The 19030-nt window shown below is 38.9% G+C and overlaps 2 protein-coding genes and 1 non-coding gene across 3 annotated transcripts in view; all 3 read left to right on the forward strand.

The window, feature by feature from the left end:
* LOC134745344 (uncharacterized) overlaps nt 1-14395 on the forward strand; it is a 36742-nt gene extending 22347 nt beyond the window's left edge. Inside the window, exons 2-10 of the mRNA XM_063679365.1 lie at nt 3523-3676; nt 4006-4168; nt 8284-8417; nt 8881-9040; nt 9290-9419; nt 10418-10495; nt 11202-11319; nt 12229-12422; nt 13318-14395. Coding sequence (XP_063535435.1) covers nt 3523-3676; nt 4006-4168; nt 8284-8417; nt 8881-9040; nt 9290-9419; nt 10418-10495; nt 11202-11319; nt 12229-12422; nt 13318-13495 — 1309 coding nt within the window. The 3' untranslated portion in view covers nt 13496-14395. The remainder of the gene's footprint in view (nt 1-3522; nt 3677-4005; nt 4169-8283; nt 8418-8880; nt 9041-9289; nt 9420-10417; nt 10496-11201; nt 11320-12228; nt 12423-13317) is intronic.
* Nucleotides 4227-4298, forward strand: Trnag-ucc (transfer RNA glycine (anticodon UCC)). Its single transcript has one exon. It is a non-coding gene; the product is annotated as a tRNA-Gly (tRNA).
* LOC134745235 (probable small nuclear ribonucleoprotein E) lies at nt 6232-6791 on the forward strand. Its single transcript, XM_063679229.1, has one exon. It carries the CDS (start codon nt 6330-6332, stop codon nt 6615-6617), a length of 288 nt encoding a protein of 95 aa, XP_063535299.1. The 5' UTR covers nt 6232-6329; the 3' UTR covers nt 6618-6791.
* Nucleotides 14396-19030: the final 4635 nt, after the last annotated feature.

The raw sequence follows: 19030 nt of genomic DNA on the forward strand, positions 1-19030 counted from the left end.
CCATCAAAAACATTACATGTAAAAAGATGCAAGTCTCGCAACGCAGTTCTTCTACTACAAAAAAGTTTTGAAATGTATGTGGAACCAAGCGGTTATTCTAGTCAGTGCCAGGGGGTGATAAAACCGTAGCAGTATGAGCAGTATTAGATACCTTTATTTTTTTAATACTTATAATGACTTGGCGTTATCGACAGATAACGTGGTAGATATGTAAATTGATATCGACTCACGTAGTTTAAGAATAGTCACAATTAGTCCGCCATAGCGGCGGCGGCGGCCAAAGTCTGATCATCATCATCGTTTTAGCCTTCAGTCAGCCGCCCACTGCTGAACATAGTCTGATCAACTAATACCAACTCACACCGGAACTGCCAGCCAATAAAACAGATTAAAGCCGTGTTTGGTGTGGAATTGTTACGTGCCCAACATAAAAGGGATTAGGCACCATGTCGATAAAGGGTTTTTAATCTCTTTTTAGCATTTGGGTATGCAATCAGAGCAGACATGCATGGGGCGGCGCTGGCGTCGCCAATGAACATGTAACTCATTTAAATGCATGTGTAGTGGAAAATTAACAGTGAACGTAATTGAATATAGATCAATTTCCTATTAGGTAATTTACTCAATATACTCATTTTATTGTATGGTAACTCTTTTGCGTCTTTCTTGTACGTAGACATCGCAAAGTTAAGATAATTTAAAACAAATTTTTACGCTGCTATTTTATAGGTGTGTCACATTTTTTCAGTACTTAAAATATAACTTGAATTTGTCAACAGAAAATACCTTTTTGTAAAATGTGTTTGACCCACAAATAAATTCTACTTAGAACGACGAAATTTTTTCGATCCTTATGCGAGAAAAAGTATTCCTATTTATCCAGTTCATTTGGTATGTTTTCAATACAGGTCCTTTGACTGTAATAAAGGTGACAAATTGACGTGATGAAAGTAGACGCTTGAAAAAATCGGTCGCATAGAACGTACAGATTTTTATAATATTACACTTTCTACGAAAACACTGATCGATATTTCGAACTTTGCAATATCGCCTCGGCCAAGATACGTTAATGATCGGAAACTCGCCATCACCGCTGCAATAATCTATTTAGCGAGAGTGCCGTTGCTAACTTGCAACTTGCCGTGCCACTCGACTGGCTATTAATTTTGTTACTTTATGGTTTCTCATCAATATTTAACATAATAGATGCCTTCCTAACAGATACTTCATATCCGCCCCAAGACCGGCTAAACACAAAAGAACACATGAAAAGTAAGGACACGTAGATACGTCCTACCTTCTTCTGTTTTACAGGTACTGATTCCAACACACGTATATTTATATCATATACTTATGTACCACGTACCAATAGGTATATTAGGTATACATACCTACTTATGTATACCACGTACCAATAGTTACCTACCTACCACTTATCTCACCAGTTTGATGCTGAAGTTGTGCGGTGATTTTCTAGTAGCAAAGAGGGTATAATATTATAGAGCGGTACTGTCATAGTAAATTTTGTAACCACAGTAAATTCACTGCCATCTATCGACACACTTTAAAACTAAAAATGAAGATTTATAAAAATACGATAAAATGTATTTAAATGTGGATAAATGATTTTTTTTATTTGAATTAATTATTTTTATTATTTTGACCCATGTTCTTTCACTGATATGCGTTAAAATTGTAAAATAACAAACAAAACCGTCAACGCCCTCTATACGAGTGTAGGCCAAAGGTAGTAGCGACATCTGATCGAGAATCAAATTTTCGTGATTTTCGAGGCACGTTTTTTCCTTAGACTGTATCCATCTATTACGGAGTTATATCTATCTTTGCTAGTAGTAACGGCACCAATCATGGGACATTTAAGAGAAAATTTGGAGAAGGTATTTTTGATATCCCACCGACACCTGTAATATTTCTGCCGCTTTATGCGTTAAAAGTCCTCCTCCTCCTCCTCCTTCTTCAATGGACTTTTCTAATGGTTCCTCCTCGTCCTTTATGTTTTAGATGAATACATCATTAAATATATGTAATGATATATACTGCAATTGGTTTCAATATTATTAACAAATCAAAACTAGTGTTTTTTGCTCCAGTCATAAACAGCATAGCTATTAATTTTATAACAAACAAAAGTCAATGAAACACTTGTATAAGGTAAGATATAAAATGACCTCTGCACGGCCGGGACTTCATCCGCCTAAACTAAACCCATTTTCACCCCTTTAGGGTTTGAATCTAAAATGAATTTACATTCGGTCAAACCATCAAGTTTGATACCGCATCTCCAAGCGTCGTCAAGATGTAAACTGTCTCTCAGCGTCAAAAGATAAGATAAGATACAGTTGAGGTCAGAAGCGTTTTGCCAGCTACTTGACAAGTTTCGCAAGTTCTGCAGTAAATTATGCCGACAATAGCGATCGGATGATAAAGTGTTCTTAGTTATTGCTAGCACAAGTTTGTTAGCTTCAAAACTTTCTTTTATATAAGCATATTTAGCTATTGGGTACACAATGATTGATGAAAGTAGGTTGGTACTACTATACTCTTTTATCCAACTGCCTGTGTGAAGTCTTTTTCGATTTAGCCTGTCCACCAATCATATACTGAACGCTTTTTCTTCTAAGCGGTTTCTTTAATGGTAATAACTACTAATTGTAAAATGTAATTAATTAGGTTTTCACCACACCAGGTGGTAAAGGCTCTCTTGATTTTTCAAAAACCCTTAAGATAGTTGAAGGCAAAGTAATCAAATGCAAATTTTGAGTTTTTTCTTATGTTTGCTAGTAGAATAGACTTTTAAATGATGATTTTGAATGATAAATCCATACTAATATTATAAATGCGAAAGTCTGTCTGTCTGTGTATTACCTGTTCACGCTTAAACCGCTGAACCGATTTAGTTGAAATTTGGTATACAGATAGTTTGAGTCCCGGGGAGGGACATAGGATACTTTTTATCCCAGAACTCACCCCTCAAGGGGGTCAAAAGGGGGGTGAAAATTTGTATGGGGAATCAATAACCGCTGAACCGATTTAGATGAAGCTTGGTATGGGGATAGTTTGAGCTGTGGGAAATGATATAGAATAACTTTTATCCCCGGAATCATCCCTTGAGGGTGTAAAAAATGGGGTAGAAATGTATAGTGTGGACCAATTTGGGGGTGAAAAAGGATGGATTAAAAAGCAGATTTGTTTAAGAATTAAGGTACCCAAATTACTAATTCCACGCAGACGAAGTCGCGGGCAAAAGCTAGTATTTAATAACATTCATTCTGATTTGATTTGCTTTGATTTTGTTTGATATTTTACAGTTCGTATTTTCCTTGTTAGTGTGGTCAAAGATAGATATATTCTCTTTGGTGTGGTGAAAATTTTTGTGTTTCACTCCCTCGCAACGCTCAATTTTGGAATCATTCGCTTGCTCGGGTATCAATATTAGCACGAGAGGTTAAACAACAACTTTGCCACCTTTTAAAACAAATAACTGTTTTCCATTTGTTTTAGATGCAAGAGTTTTCAAAATACGAAGCGCGGCGAAGTATGCCGCATCCCGGGCTGCACGGTGACGCCATCTGTCGGCGCGCCCGTGCCAGTTCGCATGCCTCACGTACAGCCTGAAACCTTCCGACTGTTCATACAATACGTCTACACCGGCAAGGTAAAAGTGAAGATAAAGTCACGATTTTTATTTCTCCTTTTCTATAGATAAAATAAAAATACAATTAATTATCATTAATAGAATTGTAGTGCAACAGCGCTATCTGTTGGCAAGTAGTAGAACTAAATCGGAGTGCGCCTATGATCTGCCATCTAACGTCGAGAGGTAAAACGAATACAATTGCTTACTTTGTCAGCAAACATTATCACTTTTATTTAGCGCGCGACAGATGGCGCTTAAGTCAAAGCTTGTTTTATGCTTGTAATAAACTAGGAACTATCTCAGAAGAATAATTATTTTATACACACATTTTTGTCCTCTTATTTTAGCTACTACTTCAAGATTCAGGCGTATTCGAAATGATGACGTTGTCAGCGGATTTAGGCGTAGAAGACCTCCGCGCGGCGTGTGAAGACCATGTTACCTCTACTTTGAGCGTGGAAAGTGCCTGCACTTTGCTGGCAGCTGCTATGGATATTCAAGATCGTCCAGGTAATTCAGCATATTCCTTTTAAGCTTTTAACATCAAATTTCAGACATGTGCTCAGTTGCGATGGTGGTGTAATGGTCAGCATAGTTGCCTTCCAAGCAGTTGATCCGGGTTCGATTCCCGGCCATCGCACACTTTTTGGTTAATTGGCATAACAATTTTTGACATATAAAATTGAGGATTTCTTTGACGCATTATGATAATGATTAATGAAGTTATGCTACCTTTTTTTACGTGAAGTAGGAAATTAAATTAATTTTGATGCACCAAATTATTTGTTGCAACATTAGGGAATATTACGCGAAACTCTGCCCAGGTGGCGCCGCTACCACAATCTGAGGTTCTATCATGAAATGATGATGAAGTGGGCAAAAATATTATAGGGACCATGCGCGTTGGAGTGTCTGCCATCTCGTAGCCTGACAGCCAAACATAAACTTCACATTTACTCCTCGCGCCAAGAATCTGACGGCTCCTGTGTTGCCCTCTATAGTTCATGCACGTTCCCTTATAGGCTATAGCAAACCATAATTTATTTATATAGAGTAACTTTTTTTTAAAGGAAAAGTGATCTAAAGTTGTATAACGAAAGTATATTTCAAATATTTTTTTAATATTTTACATTTTACACAATTACATAACCGGATAGTAAAATACCAACATTATAACAGATGCTGCAGATGTAACATTAACGAGAGGAAGTTGTAATTATATTCACATTTATTGGCACGCGTCTTCGGTGTGCGAGCGGGACATCGCTATGTACACACACCAATTCAATTCAATTTATTAATTTCGCTTGAACATACACAGTTGTTATGGTTACATGTCATTGGGATGTTATAGGTACATAGTGTGTCTACCACAATATGGCATGCAAAATCTTAAACTAACTTAAAATAATAATCTAAACATAGACCTAGCATTACATAGACCAGCTATATGCGTGCGCCCGTAAGGGATAGACATAGATGACGTCATAAACGTGGGGATACCATATTGGTAAAAATTATCCCAATATTTGATATCACGTTGGTGCGATTACCCTGGAGGCAAAGTTAGCTTGTTTGACGGAATTAAAAAAATTGTTAAATAAAATGTCAATGGGCCGTTCTTTTTAGGCGTATAAACAATGAAATACCTCCTATAATTCGCGCAGGTGGTACAAAACTAAACATGTTTAGTAAATAAATCGTAAAATAAAATGTATTATGGGTTTTAATTTAAAGAAATCACAAATCGCAATCACACCAATTAATGTACACCACATTTAATCTTCACAACATTTGCTTATTTATTTTTTGGAATTAGAAGTACGAAAAAACTTCGAGGTCAAAATTACCCATAAAATTATGATATTTTCATCTGGTATCCCTAACATGATTGTTATGCAGCTAAATTAAGAAGAAGTTTAAAAATGGCTGACCTCAGACTCCTACCTACCTACGTAATTTGGGCGAATAATTTTACAAATAATGTTTTGTTAATTTGCGTAAATAATTGTGATATTTTTATTGAAATAGTTTGATTCTACATTGCTTTGAGTGTAACGTAATTTTACGATGTTATTCTCACATATTGCGTTAAGAGGAAGGTGTAAAATACCGTACTTACGTGTGAAAGGTTATGATCTCATATTTTTGCTCAGAGCGACTATTACAACGATAATTAAACAAGCAATGAACAGACATGACATGTCACGTACTTATTTGTTTGCCACAACCTCGGTTGTGGCAGCGGAAAAGTGAAACTATGACAAGGACAAACAATAACAGCGCTTTCTCTGCTACTCCTACTGAAAGATACATAAGACTATCCCGTTCGGTCATTTTCCCCCACCCCTCATGACCGATCCAGTTATACTAGATTCATGAATCTAAATAATCTAATTACAATTAAAATGTCAAGTTATCACCGAAGCGACCATGGAGCGAAGTGCGAGTCCGCATCAGTTTGATAACCGCGTTAGTGTCTCGAACAAGCCTAAAACCGGTAACCTTGTAACGCATTGGCCGCTAAATCGCATCACTAGTCGGCCATCTTGTTCTTGTTTGTCTATGGCATAGTTTGGCTTCGTTTCGTGTTTCGTGACAGCGCCAAGCCGGTTTTACCGCCGTTCGCTTGTAAAATTATTTTAACTTGCAAGAGAATACCAAATAAAACATGGCATACAAAGGCCCACCGAAAGTCCAGAAGGTGATGGTGCAACCCATCAACCTTATCTTCAGATTTCTGCAGAACAGAAGCAGAGTGCAAATTTGGTTGTACGAGAACGTAAATCTCCGGATCGAGGGCCACATTGTAGGCTTCGACGAATACATGAACATTGTCTTGGACGAGGCCGAGGAAGTGCACATGAAGACCAAAAATAGAAAGCAAATTGGAAGAATTATGATGAAAGGAGACAATATAACGCTTATCCAAAACGTCAATCCTAACGCCGCTGTGTGATTCTAGGTTATGTTATTTTATAAGCTACAAGTGAATACAAGTGCAAAGGACAAGCATTCCTTGGGTTTAAAGTGCGTCGCCGTGTCTATATTTTAAGTAATTGAACCCTTTACCTTGTAAGATCGAGTGGCATACCGATATGGATTATGTTCATTAAATTTAATACCTAAGTAACATTGCTTTTTTTTTCCATCCTCTGTCCTAGTTTGCAATCATTTGAACAAGAAAAACAAAAAAGCTATTGATAAAACTGAGGGGAACATGTTTTGGGGTTGGACTAAAGCAAAAGGGGGTGCAGACACTAAGAAATATTTTCATCAGAGTGATGTTATTATGACACCTATTTTTTATTGTTATCGTAGAGAATACGCTAAAATAAGCATGTTTTGTAGGAAAAACTTTTCTCTAAAATCAAAAGTGGCCGAGATATTTGACCCGCAAGTTGAAACCACTACTTGACAAATTAAAATCAATCATTTGGAACAGTAAATTTAAGTAACAGAGACAAGATAGGTGCGACGACGAGCGAAGCGAGGAGGAGTATGTTAGGTTGACCGCGATGATGGCGATCAAACAGAGCGCGAAGCCGAGCGTGCCGCGGCAGCGGCCGGCGAGCGCCAGAACAGACATGTTATTGTACCTACAAAAAAAATTCTAAGTCTTTTTTTTGCACCCCCTTTGCTTTAGGCCAACCCATAATATACTTAGTAGTGTTTCTACTTGTAATAACACAAAATATTTTCATTCAAAAATCATTTAACCCTTAAATGCATAATGATGTATATATGCATCGTATATTTGATGGTCCATGGCTCAATATGCAGCTATCCAAAATATTATTCCCTCAATCTATACAACATGACACATCTATTTCAATTTATTAAAAAGTTATACAAAAAATCATGCATTTAACCCTTAAATGCATAATGATGTATATATGCATCGTATATTTGATGGTCCGTGGCTCAATATGCAGCTATCCAAAATCACATTTATTACTTTTATACAGCATGACACATCTATTTCAATGTATTAAAAAGTTATACAAAAAATCATGCATTTAAGGGTTAAGGGTTAATATGTGTCCAACATAGTGACATATAGTTTTTTGTGCATACATATCATGTGGAAATAAGGATAAAAGTTTAACTGTCAAGAACGTTAAATTTTATTATAGGTATATCTTTTAGCTAAAGGGTGGTGGTGGTATAGACAATACATATGTAGATATACTCCGCAGACCATACAAAATGTAACAATATATGAAATCTTTGAAATGAATCCGTAGCCACAAAATGAATTCCGATTACAAAATATTTTGAAATACTATTTATTAGCATTATTACATAACTATTTATAACTGTGCCCGAAGGATAACTAATACTTTTTTTCTCCATACATGATGACCCACCCTACCATACAGCGCCATCTAAGTAGGTACGTCAGTTGGCTCTAAGCCTACAATATTTTGCACTACTACGCGCCTTAGTATTTCTAAGCACCACTTGCACCATCCCATTAACCTGGGGTTAAACCGTTAACGGTGACAAGCGTCAAATTGTACTAGTAACCACGGTTACACCCAGGTTTAACCGGTTAACCCCGGATTAATGGGATGGTGCAAGTGGCCCAGTCTACAGAACAAACTCGACATTTAACTTTATAGGTGGTAAAAGTGCCACATCATTCCTGGAGCGCTGCGTAGCGTTCATCGGCGAGCACGCGGCCGACTGCGTGAGGACCAACGCGTTCCTGAACCTGCCCAAGGACGCACTCATCAAACTCCTATCTTCTGACTCCGTTAGTATTGTATTGTCCTATCATATATATGACGTACTTAGTCGTTGTGAACCCAGTGGCGTAGCTAGGCGTGAGCAATTGGCCCCTCGAACTTAACTTTTTATTACATTGGGAATACACATTGAAAGAAAAAGGGCTTCGCAGATGCGACTACGACCAAGGGTAGATTAGTTCACTGCGTGAACCATCATATTAAAAAAAGAATTAAGTGAATCTAAATTCTAAGTACAACTCTCACGAAAAATTTACAAAATTCGGTTGTGAAATGCCACCTGTAGGAGTTGTAGGACATACGAATCAAGCACTTTTGCCCAAGTTGAACCAAAGACCTTTGCTCATTGTTTGAATGTCATGGTTCCTACGAACAGATGTCGCTATCTCTCATAGTTTTTGACTTCTCCCTATACTAACCCATTTGGATTGATCAACCTGTATATCTCATCTGATGATACTGCTCTTCCAGCTATGTTTAGAAGAGGAGGAAGTATGGCGCTGCGCGCTAGCCTGGGCGAAGCAACGCGCAGGTGTCACCCAGCCTTGCGCCCACTGGACTGAAGAGGAGCGCGCCCGCGTGTGTCATCATCTGGGGCCGCTTATGACGCATGTTCGGCTCCTGCTCATAGGTTAGTATGACATGACTTGGTGAGTTGAGTTACAGGCTCTAATCTCGGTCTGTTTTAGTACTTACAAGATATGGTACAGCTACACCAGGTATGCTAGAATTTCGCCAGACAAAGAGCGTCTATGTGTGGTGATCACACGCGGTCTTGGTTAACGCTTCATATCTTTGGATACCTAGTAATCAATGTTTACCACATAATCATATCAGCTAATTCTAATCAGCTTAATAAAATTTGAATATAATTTTCCAGACAGTTGTGTTTTCGCGGAAGAAGTGGAACCTACCGGCGCAGTGCCAATGGAGTTGTCTTTGGAGCGCTACAGGCGAGCCGCTCTGACCGCTCCCCATCACCATACACACGACTCACGCACCAGACCTAGGTAAAACACAATAATGATATATAGTTAGACCAAGAAAAGTCTGCAACGATTTTGATAGCACACGCAGTGCAAGTGTTATTTTAAACGTCAAACTTCTATGAAATTATGACGTATAAATAACACTTGCACTGCGTATGCTATCAAAATCGTTGCAGGACTTTTCTTGGTCTAACTCTATGCATTTATAATTTAAAAGTACTCCGAAGAAAGGTCAAAAGTTATTCAAATCAATGGGCAATCAGGCGAACCATGCTCAGATTTTCTGCGAGACCGCAGGTAGCAAAGTGACGTCACGTCAGCGACGTCATAATGACGTAATTATAGCGTCATAATGACGTCGCTGACGTCATAATGACGTATAAATGCTGTTAGGGGAATACGGAACGAGAAGAGCCAGAAGAGGGCCTACAAATCTGAGGACCTACCGCGAACCTCGTTCGACGTGTTTGCCTCCCTGTCACACTTACGTACGAATTTACAAGTGTGACAGAGAGGCAACACGTTGAACGTGGTTTGTGGTAGGCCCTCAGATACCTAGTTACAAGGGACCCAGGAGTCATTGACAGACTTCTGATGCCTAGTTGCTAGACTTAAGTGGCAGTGCATCAGCGGCCTTTCGTTCCTACGAATAGGCGACCACGAACCTGAGAAATCAGCAAGAAAAGAGCCGCAACAAGTTGGACCGATATGAATAAGATTTATTATAATATAGGAGGCAAACGAGCAGACGAATCGCCTGATGGTAAGCGATTACCGTCGCACATGGACACCTGCAACACCGGAGGGGTAGTAAGTGCGTTGCCGAACTTTAAAATGGGAGTACGCTCTTTTCAGGTCGTATCGATGCGAAAATACCGCAGGTGTTCATTCCACAGTCGTGGCGAGAGATCCTTTTCAGCAAATACCTAAGAAATATGCATTTAATAATGGCGCTTTAGCATCAGATGAGACAACCTATTAATCATATAGCTCACCCTATTCTATATTTTTAATTTCAGACTAGCTGTGAACATGTTCGCCGGCTCCGTCATCCTACAACAAGACAAGAGCGCCTATCAAGCTGTCATCAATAACTGGTGAGACTTAAGGCGGGATTCCACCAGTGTGCGGCATATTTAGTACAGTCACCATCAGATATATCGGAGCGGCCAAGGCGCTCACAAATATCTTGCACAAATAAGTGCGTGTTCAGATATTGTGAACACCTCGGCCGCTCCGATATATCTGATGGCGACTGTACAATATAGGATTGTTGACATATTATGAATTTTATAACTAAATCTCATAGACCTAGCATTACATAGATCAGCTATACGCGTGTGCCCGTGAGGAACAAAACATACGCAATGCGACAATATGATTGGTCGAGTAGAATTGTAGTCCACCATAAACCATACTAAATTTGCGGTGGGGAATTTAAGAAAATGTAAGACTGTGACAAGGACAAACAATAACAGCGCTTTCTCTGCTAAATAAAAAATAAAGATACATAAGACTATCCTGTTCGGTCATTTCCCCCCACCCTTCATGACCGATCTAGTTATACTAGATTCATGCTAAATCTAGTTAAATAGATAGAAAATGAGCAATTTATCACAAATGGGAATAATAAAAAAATACAAGACCTTAAAGTTTCAAAATTAAAGCTTCCCCCCAATAAAATTTGTAACTTAATGTATGCCCCCCCCCCCCTCCCCTTGGCCATTGGATTTTACATACAAAATCACTAATAGTATTAGCTTGTATTCTATTATGCAATAGGCCCCTGATATTTATTTGCAGGTGCGGCAGCGGTAAACAAGTATGGCGGCTACTGTTCCGTGCATCGGTACACGGCTTCAGCGCGAGCGCTTTCCACAAGCAATGCGATAATGTCGCACCCGTCTTAGTGCTTGTACAGGTAAGCTATATATACCTATATAATTTTGAACTGCCAGTACGACGACAAGAAAATTTAACCGGGCTGTGACCGGGCTATGTGTTATTACGGAGAGTGAAATTTGGCATGGCTATAGTTCGAATCCCGGAGAAGGACATAAAATGTTTCAATCTGCTATATTACTTACAATAGGGGGTATTACTGCAATGTTATGCCGCCAGAGTGCAGCACTAGCACACGTTGTACACCATATAGTAACTTATACATACTATGCCAAAACAGTTTTTTTGACAAAGTTTTCACTATGATATTAAATGCATCAAAGCTATTTGTAGAGCCTAAGGCGAAAATCGAAATTTCGTTATCTGCCTTCAGTTTGTGCTAGGGGCGCCCTCCAAGCAGAGTTTTGCGAAATATTCTCTATTGCTCCATATGGTTTTCATACGTATTTATTGTATTGCAGTCATGTTACAGTTTGAGAATAGTAGGTACATGACACCCTGTAAGGGCACTCAATTTTTCTTAAGTCTAGGTAATTATAATATTAATTAACTATATGTCATGAAATAAAACTATGGAAACGGATTATATCGCGTATATTGAATTTATAATACATCCCGACGTTTCGAACCCTTTACAGCGTTCGTGTCCACCAGTCACCCGTTGACCACGAACGCTGTAAAGGGTTCGAAACGTCGGGATGTATTATAAATTCAATATACGCGATATAATCCGTTTCCATAGTTTTATTTCATGAGTAATTATCGCGGTAACCGAACACAATATTAACTATATGTCATTTTAGAGATTGCATGAATGTCAATAAATGTTTACAATAATATTTCAATAAAATGTAATTAATTCATTTTAAGTACATAGCATTATTCCAGAGTTTGGTCATTTAGAAATGAAATTAAATGTCCGTGGCAGCTGTCCCGTGGTGAAGTGGTCGGCGGGTTCAGCGAGGCGGCGTGGGCGGGCGGCGGCGCGGGCGGCTACCTGCCCGCCGAGCGCGCCTTCCTGTTCGCGCTGCCCGCCGCCGCCGCCGCCGCCGTCGCCCCGGGGCAGACGCCCGTCAAGCACCCGCTGTTGAAGAAGGCCTTCGCGCTGTGTTACCATCCAGAGTAAGCACTCCCTATATAGAGTATATAAATGATCGGCGGTCTTAAGCCCTTGCTACACGGTCGCCGACAAGCCCCTCGGACCGCGTGGCCTTGGTCTGGACCAAAGATAGATATAACTCCGTAATAGATGGATACAGTCTAAGGAAAAAACGTGCCTCAAAAATCATGAAAATTTGATTCTCGTTCAGAGGGCGCTACTAGTTTTGGCCTACAGTCGTATAGATGGCGTTGACGGTTTCGTTTGTTATTTAACAATTTTAACGCATAACAGTGAAAGAACATAGGTCAAAATCATAAAAATAATTAATGCAAATAAAAAAAAACATTTATCTATATTTAAATACATTCTATCGTATTTTTATAAATCTTCATTTTTAGTTTTAAAGTGTGTCGACAGATGGCAGTGAATTTACTGGGGTTACAAAATTTACTATGACAGTACCGCTCTAGTATAAGTTACTCTATGGTCTGGACGGACCGTGTAGACAGTTGTTTCCAACAAAATTTCATACAAACATTACCAAGGTCAGACGGTCTGAAGGCTTGTCAGCGACCGTCTAGCACACGCTTTAGCGGGCCGACGCGGGCGCATACCTCCCCGCCGCACGCCTCTTTCTGTTCGCTCTAACCTTTGCCCCGGGGCAGAGTCCTGTTTAGCATCTGCTCCTAATGAAGGCGGTATGTTACCATCCGGAGTGAGTATGTTGTTGACTGTCACTGTCGTCTAGGGAGTGTTTTTTCTTCCAACTGTCTTATTGCGAAATGTTTGGTTTCCGTCAACTACTCCGATTTGTGACAGTGGCAGCATTATTTCAATGTCTACCGTTTTAAACCTTTATCTTTACCATTATTATTTTTATAAATGAATTAATTTTAATTTAACTTTACTTTTCAGTTGCGGCCCAATATTCGGCGCAGGCGCCGACCTACTCATCTCCAGCAACTGCAACGCCAACAGTGAAAGCTACAGTAACCTCCACTCTTACGGGGCTCCTGATGCTTCGGGTTCACTTGCACCCGACTACAACTTCACTGTGCGCGACTACGAAGTTTTCACATATAAACACAACTGACTACGGGAACTATAAGGGGCTCCTGGCGCTTCAGGGTCACTAGCACCCGACTACAACTTCACTGTGCGCGACTACAACTTCACTGTGCGCGACTACGAAGTTTTCACCTATTAACACAACTGACTATGGAAGCCGTATTAGCTCCTGACGCTTCGGGGTCACTAACACCCGACTACAACTTCACTGTGCGCGACTACGAAGTTTTCACATATAAACACAACTGACTACGGAAACCACAAGGGGCTCCTGACGCTTCAGGGTCACTAGTCAGTAGCACCCGACTATTGCAAACTATACTCTCACGCACTCTTATTGCTGCTGCTGCTTGCTGACGCACTGACTGTGGCTCTAGATACTTGACGCGGCTAATGATGATCCTTATGACAGTTCCTCCAGCTCGCTTTTGGATACACTTAATAAAAATTATAAAAATAAACAAGTTTTTATCGTAATTAAAAAAAAGTGTAAAAGTACCAAAAAAAATAACTTTTGACATTGACAGTTTACTCCATACAAAAATTAACTGTCAGGGATCATCATTCGCCGCGTCGAGTATACAGCATGGATACGGGGGCCCTTGACGCGTCAGGATCAGAAACACCCAACAACAACTCCAACTAGCAAACAACTCCAACTGCACTGTGCGCGACTTCTTTAATACTCATACTCATTCTTTATTGGTAATAGATAATTACATGTCGACTTACAACTAGTACAAGTAGTAGTATAGATGCTACTCTATGTGTTACGTGTTATCTGTTAAGGGTAACTTAATCGTTTTCAAAATTGTGGAATTAATTATGTGATTGTCTTCCTATTTAGTTGATAAATCTTCTTGATTCTTTTAAAAGCTCCAAGTAATAGAGGTAGATATATAATTCTTGCCACAAAATATTAATTACTGATTTTAGAATAAATTATTAGGTAACTTGCTATCACAATAACATTACAATATAGATGTAAATAAAGAATATAGTATATTTTTGCTTGAAACTTGGTATTTGTGATTTGATGTCCTATAATGTCCCAAACTGGTCCCAAACGATTTAAGTAACAGACCGAAGTCAAACAATATGAATCAAGGTACGTTGCGTCAGATGATTCACTAGATGGCGTTTCGAAAATAAAATTATCATATAACCAGATATATCTACTAATAATTACTTACTTAACCAGAGACTTCATTATTTAAGACGGACAGCCTCCATACAATACCGCCTTCACCGCGTGCTTTTATTACTGTTAAAAAATGGCACCTTCTGCTGTTTATGACATCTAAGCGTAAAATCCGACTTTCATGGCCGCTGTCATTATGCAAAAAAGTAGACAATTAGGGGGCGTCCATTAATTACGTCATACGAAGTAAGGGGGGGGGGGGGGGGGGGGGGTTAAAAAATTCACGAATGATCACCATGGGGGTAGGGGGGGTCTAAGGAAATATGAGGTGTCATTTTTCTTAAATTGGGCCAAGCCTAAAAGTGTAATAAACAGTAGTAGTACGTTTAGCCATTTAGCGTATTTAACGTTAACAATGTGTTGTGTGAAAATCATCAACAACATTGCCGATCCTTGCAGCGTTGTACAACCCCCGTACAACGCTGCAAGGATTTTCTTTATTTACTACTCTAAAGTTTTTGAACGTTTAAACTTAACGAAAAGCGCCATCTGTACAATACGTTTTGAACCTACATAGACGAGACAGCACTTGCCTGACGTCGCAGACATTTCCTTTTACATTACATTTGCCAACAGAGGGCGCCTGGTGCTCTAAATTCTCGTTCACAGCACATATATATCACAGATCCCCATCTCCTCCGAGTGGGAGGTGTGTCACAGATCATTTCGACCACTTCACCCGCTTAGTAACTTCTGGTCCTTAATGTATCTTTTCATTTATTACGCGCCACATGCATACGATCGTGATAGGTAGGTCAGAGTACGTAACGTAACACTAAACATACCTATGTAGAGCATTCAACTCCTTATAACAAAACGTACACATATAAATATTCTATGAAAATTACATCAGAAGATCTGAAACGCGGACTCTCTTTTCAGGATTCAACCTTAACCTTACTAGTTACAACTTAGGTACCTAAGGGGCCGTGCGCGATGGAGGTTCTGCCATCTTGTGGGCTACATTGGAAGCTTAAACTTGAAGTTTACACTTCGCGCCTATGACGGTAACCCTCTATCCTATATATTATCTTTGGTTAGAGATAACTAAGGAACAGGCAGTTCAATGTACGAAATTTTTCGCGCTTAGCGTCCTTACTTTATGTAGAAACCTGTCTGCTACGAATAAATTAAATGCATCTCGACATTATTACGTGAACAAACAACGTATTACGAATCCTACTTCCTTATTCAAGTTATCTTCAGGTTTCTCCAGTAAGGTGAACAACTTGTTAATGTACCAACGTCCACATTATTAATAGAAAATAAACCTTATTGCAATAATATAAGGTTCACGTATGATCAGTTTCTAGTGTAACGGTTTTCGCGAACAAGCCCCTTGTAAATTGAAACCACACACCACACACATACAGTTGATTTTTGATCGCCATTGACGTGTGTATTTTAAGCTAGCCTAATTCCTATTAATATCCAACTATTGTGACCATTTAACTTTTCCCATAGATAAATTTTAAATAAAAAATAAAATAAATTAATGTACAATTTCTACGTCGTTTATTATAATGACACAAATCGGTGCAAAGTTAGCTTAGGGTGGTATTCCACCTGGCGAGGTTGCGGAAGAGTACTTCGGCGTTCCTGTGGACTCGCCACATAGCCCTGAGTCGGCAAAGAGGGGGTTTAGTGGGTAAACCATGGGTCTCATTAGCCTATATGGGAGTCCCACATAACCATCCCAGGCCTATCCCCGCGCCTAGTTGTATGCGTAACGCATTCCCCTTCTATAAAAAAAAGGTCCAATGTGCATTGCGTCTCACTCTCTAACTAAGCAAAATGTGAGATGCAAATACACATTGGGCAAATAAATTGGACAGGTGGTATAACACCCTTACACGGAGTCTAAAGCCTTGTTTCCCCAACATCCTGTACTTCGGAAGCTGCCTGCAGACGCTGCACTCAACTGAAGCTGCATTTCTGCATTTCTCTGAACTGCAATTAACCCATTAATTCGACCTTCTAAGAACCCCGAAAATTCGGCGCGCACAAAGGGTCCGAGCCTAATTTAAGTGTCAAACAAGACGGATGTTAAGATTGTTAAGGGTAGACTTTTATGGGAATTGTAGTCCGGAAATTGTTTTCATATTTCTAGCTATTCTTAAGTTTGGCGCCAATTTTTTAGATGTAATTTATGATTTACCGTTAGATACCGATCGGAGGATTAGGTACTTACCTTAGTAGACTACTAACATTGACCTATTATTGTGACTCAGTGACTACTATAGTTGGTCAAGCAAATCTTGTCAGTAGAAAAAGGCGTGAAATTAAATTTTTCTATGGGACAATATCTAGTCGCATAGTTTTTAAATTTGCCGCCGTTTTCTACTGACAAGATTTGCTTGACCAACTAACTAAAATAGTATTTTATACAATCGAGATATAATAGAGAGCTTTTCTGTCGAGTACCGTGTTTAGGCCACGAAACTTGCCGAGTGGCCTAATAAAGGTTCGAGATTGAAATGTATACAATACTTTTTCTACGAGTCATCTAAAATAATACTTTTTGTAAATTAGCTAAGTGTGTGATCTAATTTTACATATTATGACCATCAATGTTACCACACTTAATGCAAATAAATATAAGATAAATATATTTCATTCATTACAATAAAACCTAAATAATTAAAGAAAATTAGGTAAGAATCACAGTAGTACAAAAGACATCAACGCGTGCATAATACATGAAATAGTCACGCGTTGGTGTCTTTTCCACTGGATCGCTAATTGGTCAAATTTATTATAGTTTCATTTATACATTCACTAACAGAATACAACGGTTTATCCAACAAAAAATCTATTGGCGTTTGAATGTTTGATCACTCCACACAGTTCACAGTAATATTTTGTAATACTTGACTATTTAAAAGTTCTTGATGTTGCTAGACCTATTTGAATTAAGAATATTTTGATTTTGTCTTTGACACTTCTTATAACGGCCGGAAGTCGTTCATAATAGGTACGAGTAGGTCCTATGACACGAGGGTTTTTCTGAGCTAGGGCCATACGGCGAGGAACCGTCCTTAGCCGTCCCGTGGAACGGACGTTTATACCCTCAACATGAACCCGTTTAAATTCAGATATATTGTATCTCACGTATTCTTTTTCTTTAGGTATTATGTCAAATCAAGCCCGGCTAGTCTTTTTCAAACGGGAAAGGTAGAATGACACATGACAATAAGTGATTATAGGGTCGTGACAATGCAAATTAGAAGCGATTTTTTACGATACAAAGTTAAGTAAGTAGAGCCGCCGAGCGATGACCGCGGGAAACGCCGTCCATTGTCAATAATTAATTAACCACAACAATAGCAGCATTCCCTAATCGCGCCGATTCGCCGTGCCCGCGTAATCGGTTCTAATCGGAAGGTACACGTGGTTAACCATTATCTTTGGTTAGGTTTGCACCTTTGTTCGAGTTGCTAAGTGATCCGGAGTGGCATTCGGATAAAAAAATATATTTTATTGACTTGATATATTGCATCTTGCGTGTATCTACTCGTCCGAAAAAATGTTTTCATGACACAATGCTTTGTTAATGCCTACGTAAGAATTGGGACTGGTTAATATCGCTCGGTTGATGATGGCATGACGATGACTCTTTTATATAAAGTCAATTTTTAGGGTTCCGTCTATATATCCTGCTGATTTTCATACTTTAAAATAATCTTAAAATTGCTGCAATTTATAAAAATATAACTTAGTAGTATTTTCGCTATAGGTTAGACATCTCCAGACATGCAAAGTCACCGATTGCAAGTGTCCTAAACATTATTCATAGCCGTAGGTATATTACTTTAATATTGACAAATTTTTGTTAAATATAAACATTGTAATTTTCTCTCAAAAGTAACAAAAAAACGTTGTTTGATACACGACACGAGCGAAAGTGGGCTTTTCATTGGTTCCGGGTTTTGTCTCTTGTGAGACTCGTGAAATAGAGGTATAATAACTACTATACCTACCTACTTATATACCGCATTTGCATGAAAATGAGAAATTACTGATTTTGCAGAGTTAATCGGTTTCCCCGTACTCGATAATAGTCGATAAGCGATGAAAAGTAGAGCGTTTAAAAATAAAGACACCTTTTCAGTCTTGGATATTATAGGCGCTCTGCTCCCGAAATGGATGCTTTTCATCCCTTGGTTAGCAATCTGGGTACCACGAGATCTAGGTCCTCGTATACAAGAGGCGATTCATGACTAAATGCTTACCTAATTATTTAATTCAAGAGAAACTAAGATGTACATCTAATCAAAAGCTTCGTCATACATACTCACTACACTCCAATTACTTATTCACAAAACTTTTTTCATCTGCTACTTCTCACTAAAAATCTGA

The sequence above is a fragment of the Cydia strobilella genome, chromosome 11 (genome assembly GCF_947568885.1).
Source record: "Cydia strobilella chromosome 11, ilCydStro3.1, whole genome shotgun sequence".
NCBI classification, from domain to species: domain Eukaryota; kingdom Metazoa; phylum Arthropoda; class Insecta; order Lepidoptera; family Tortricidae; genus Cydia; species Cydia strobilella.

Bases quoted from the DNA above. Each gene is read 5' to 3' on its own strand.
- LOC134745235 (XM_063679229.1), top strand. From the start codon at position 6,330: ATGGCATACAAAGGCCCACCGAAAGTCCAGAAGGTGATGGTGCAACCC.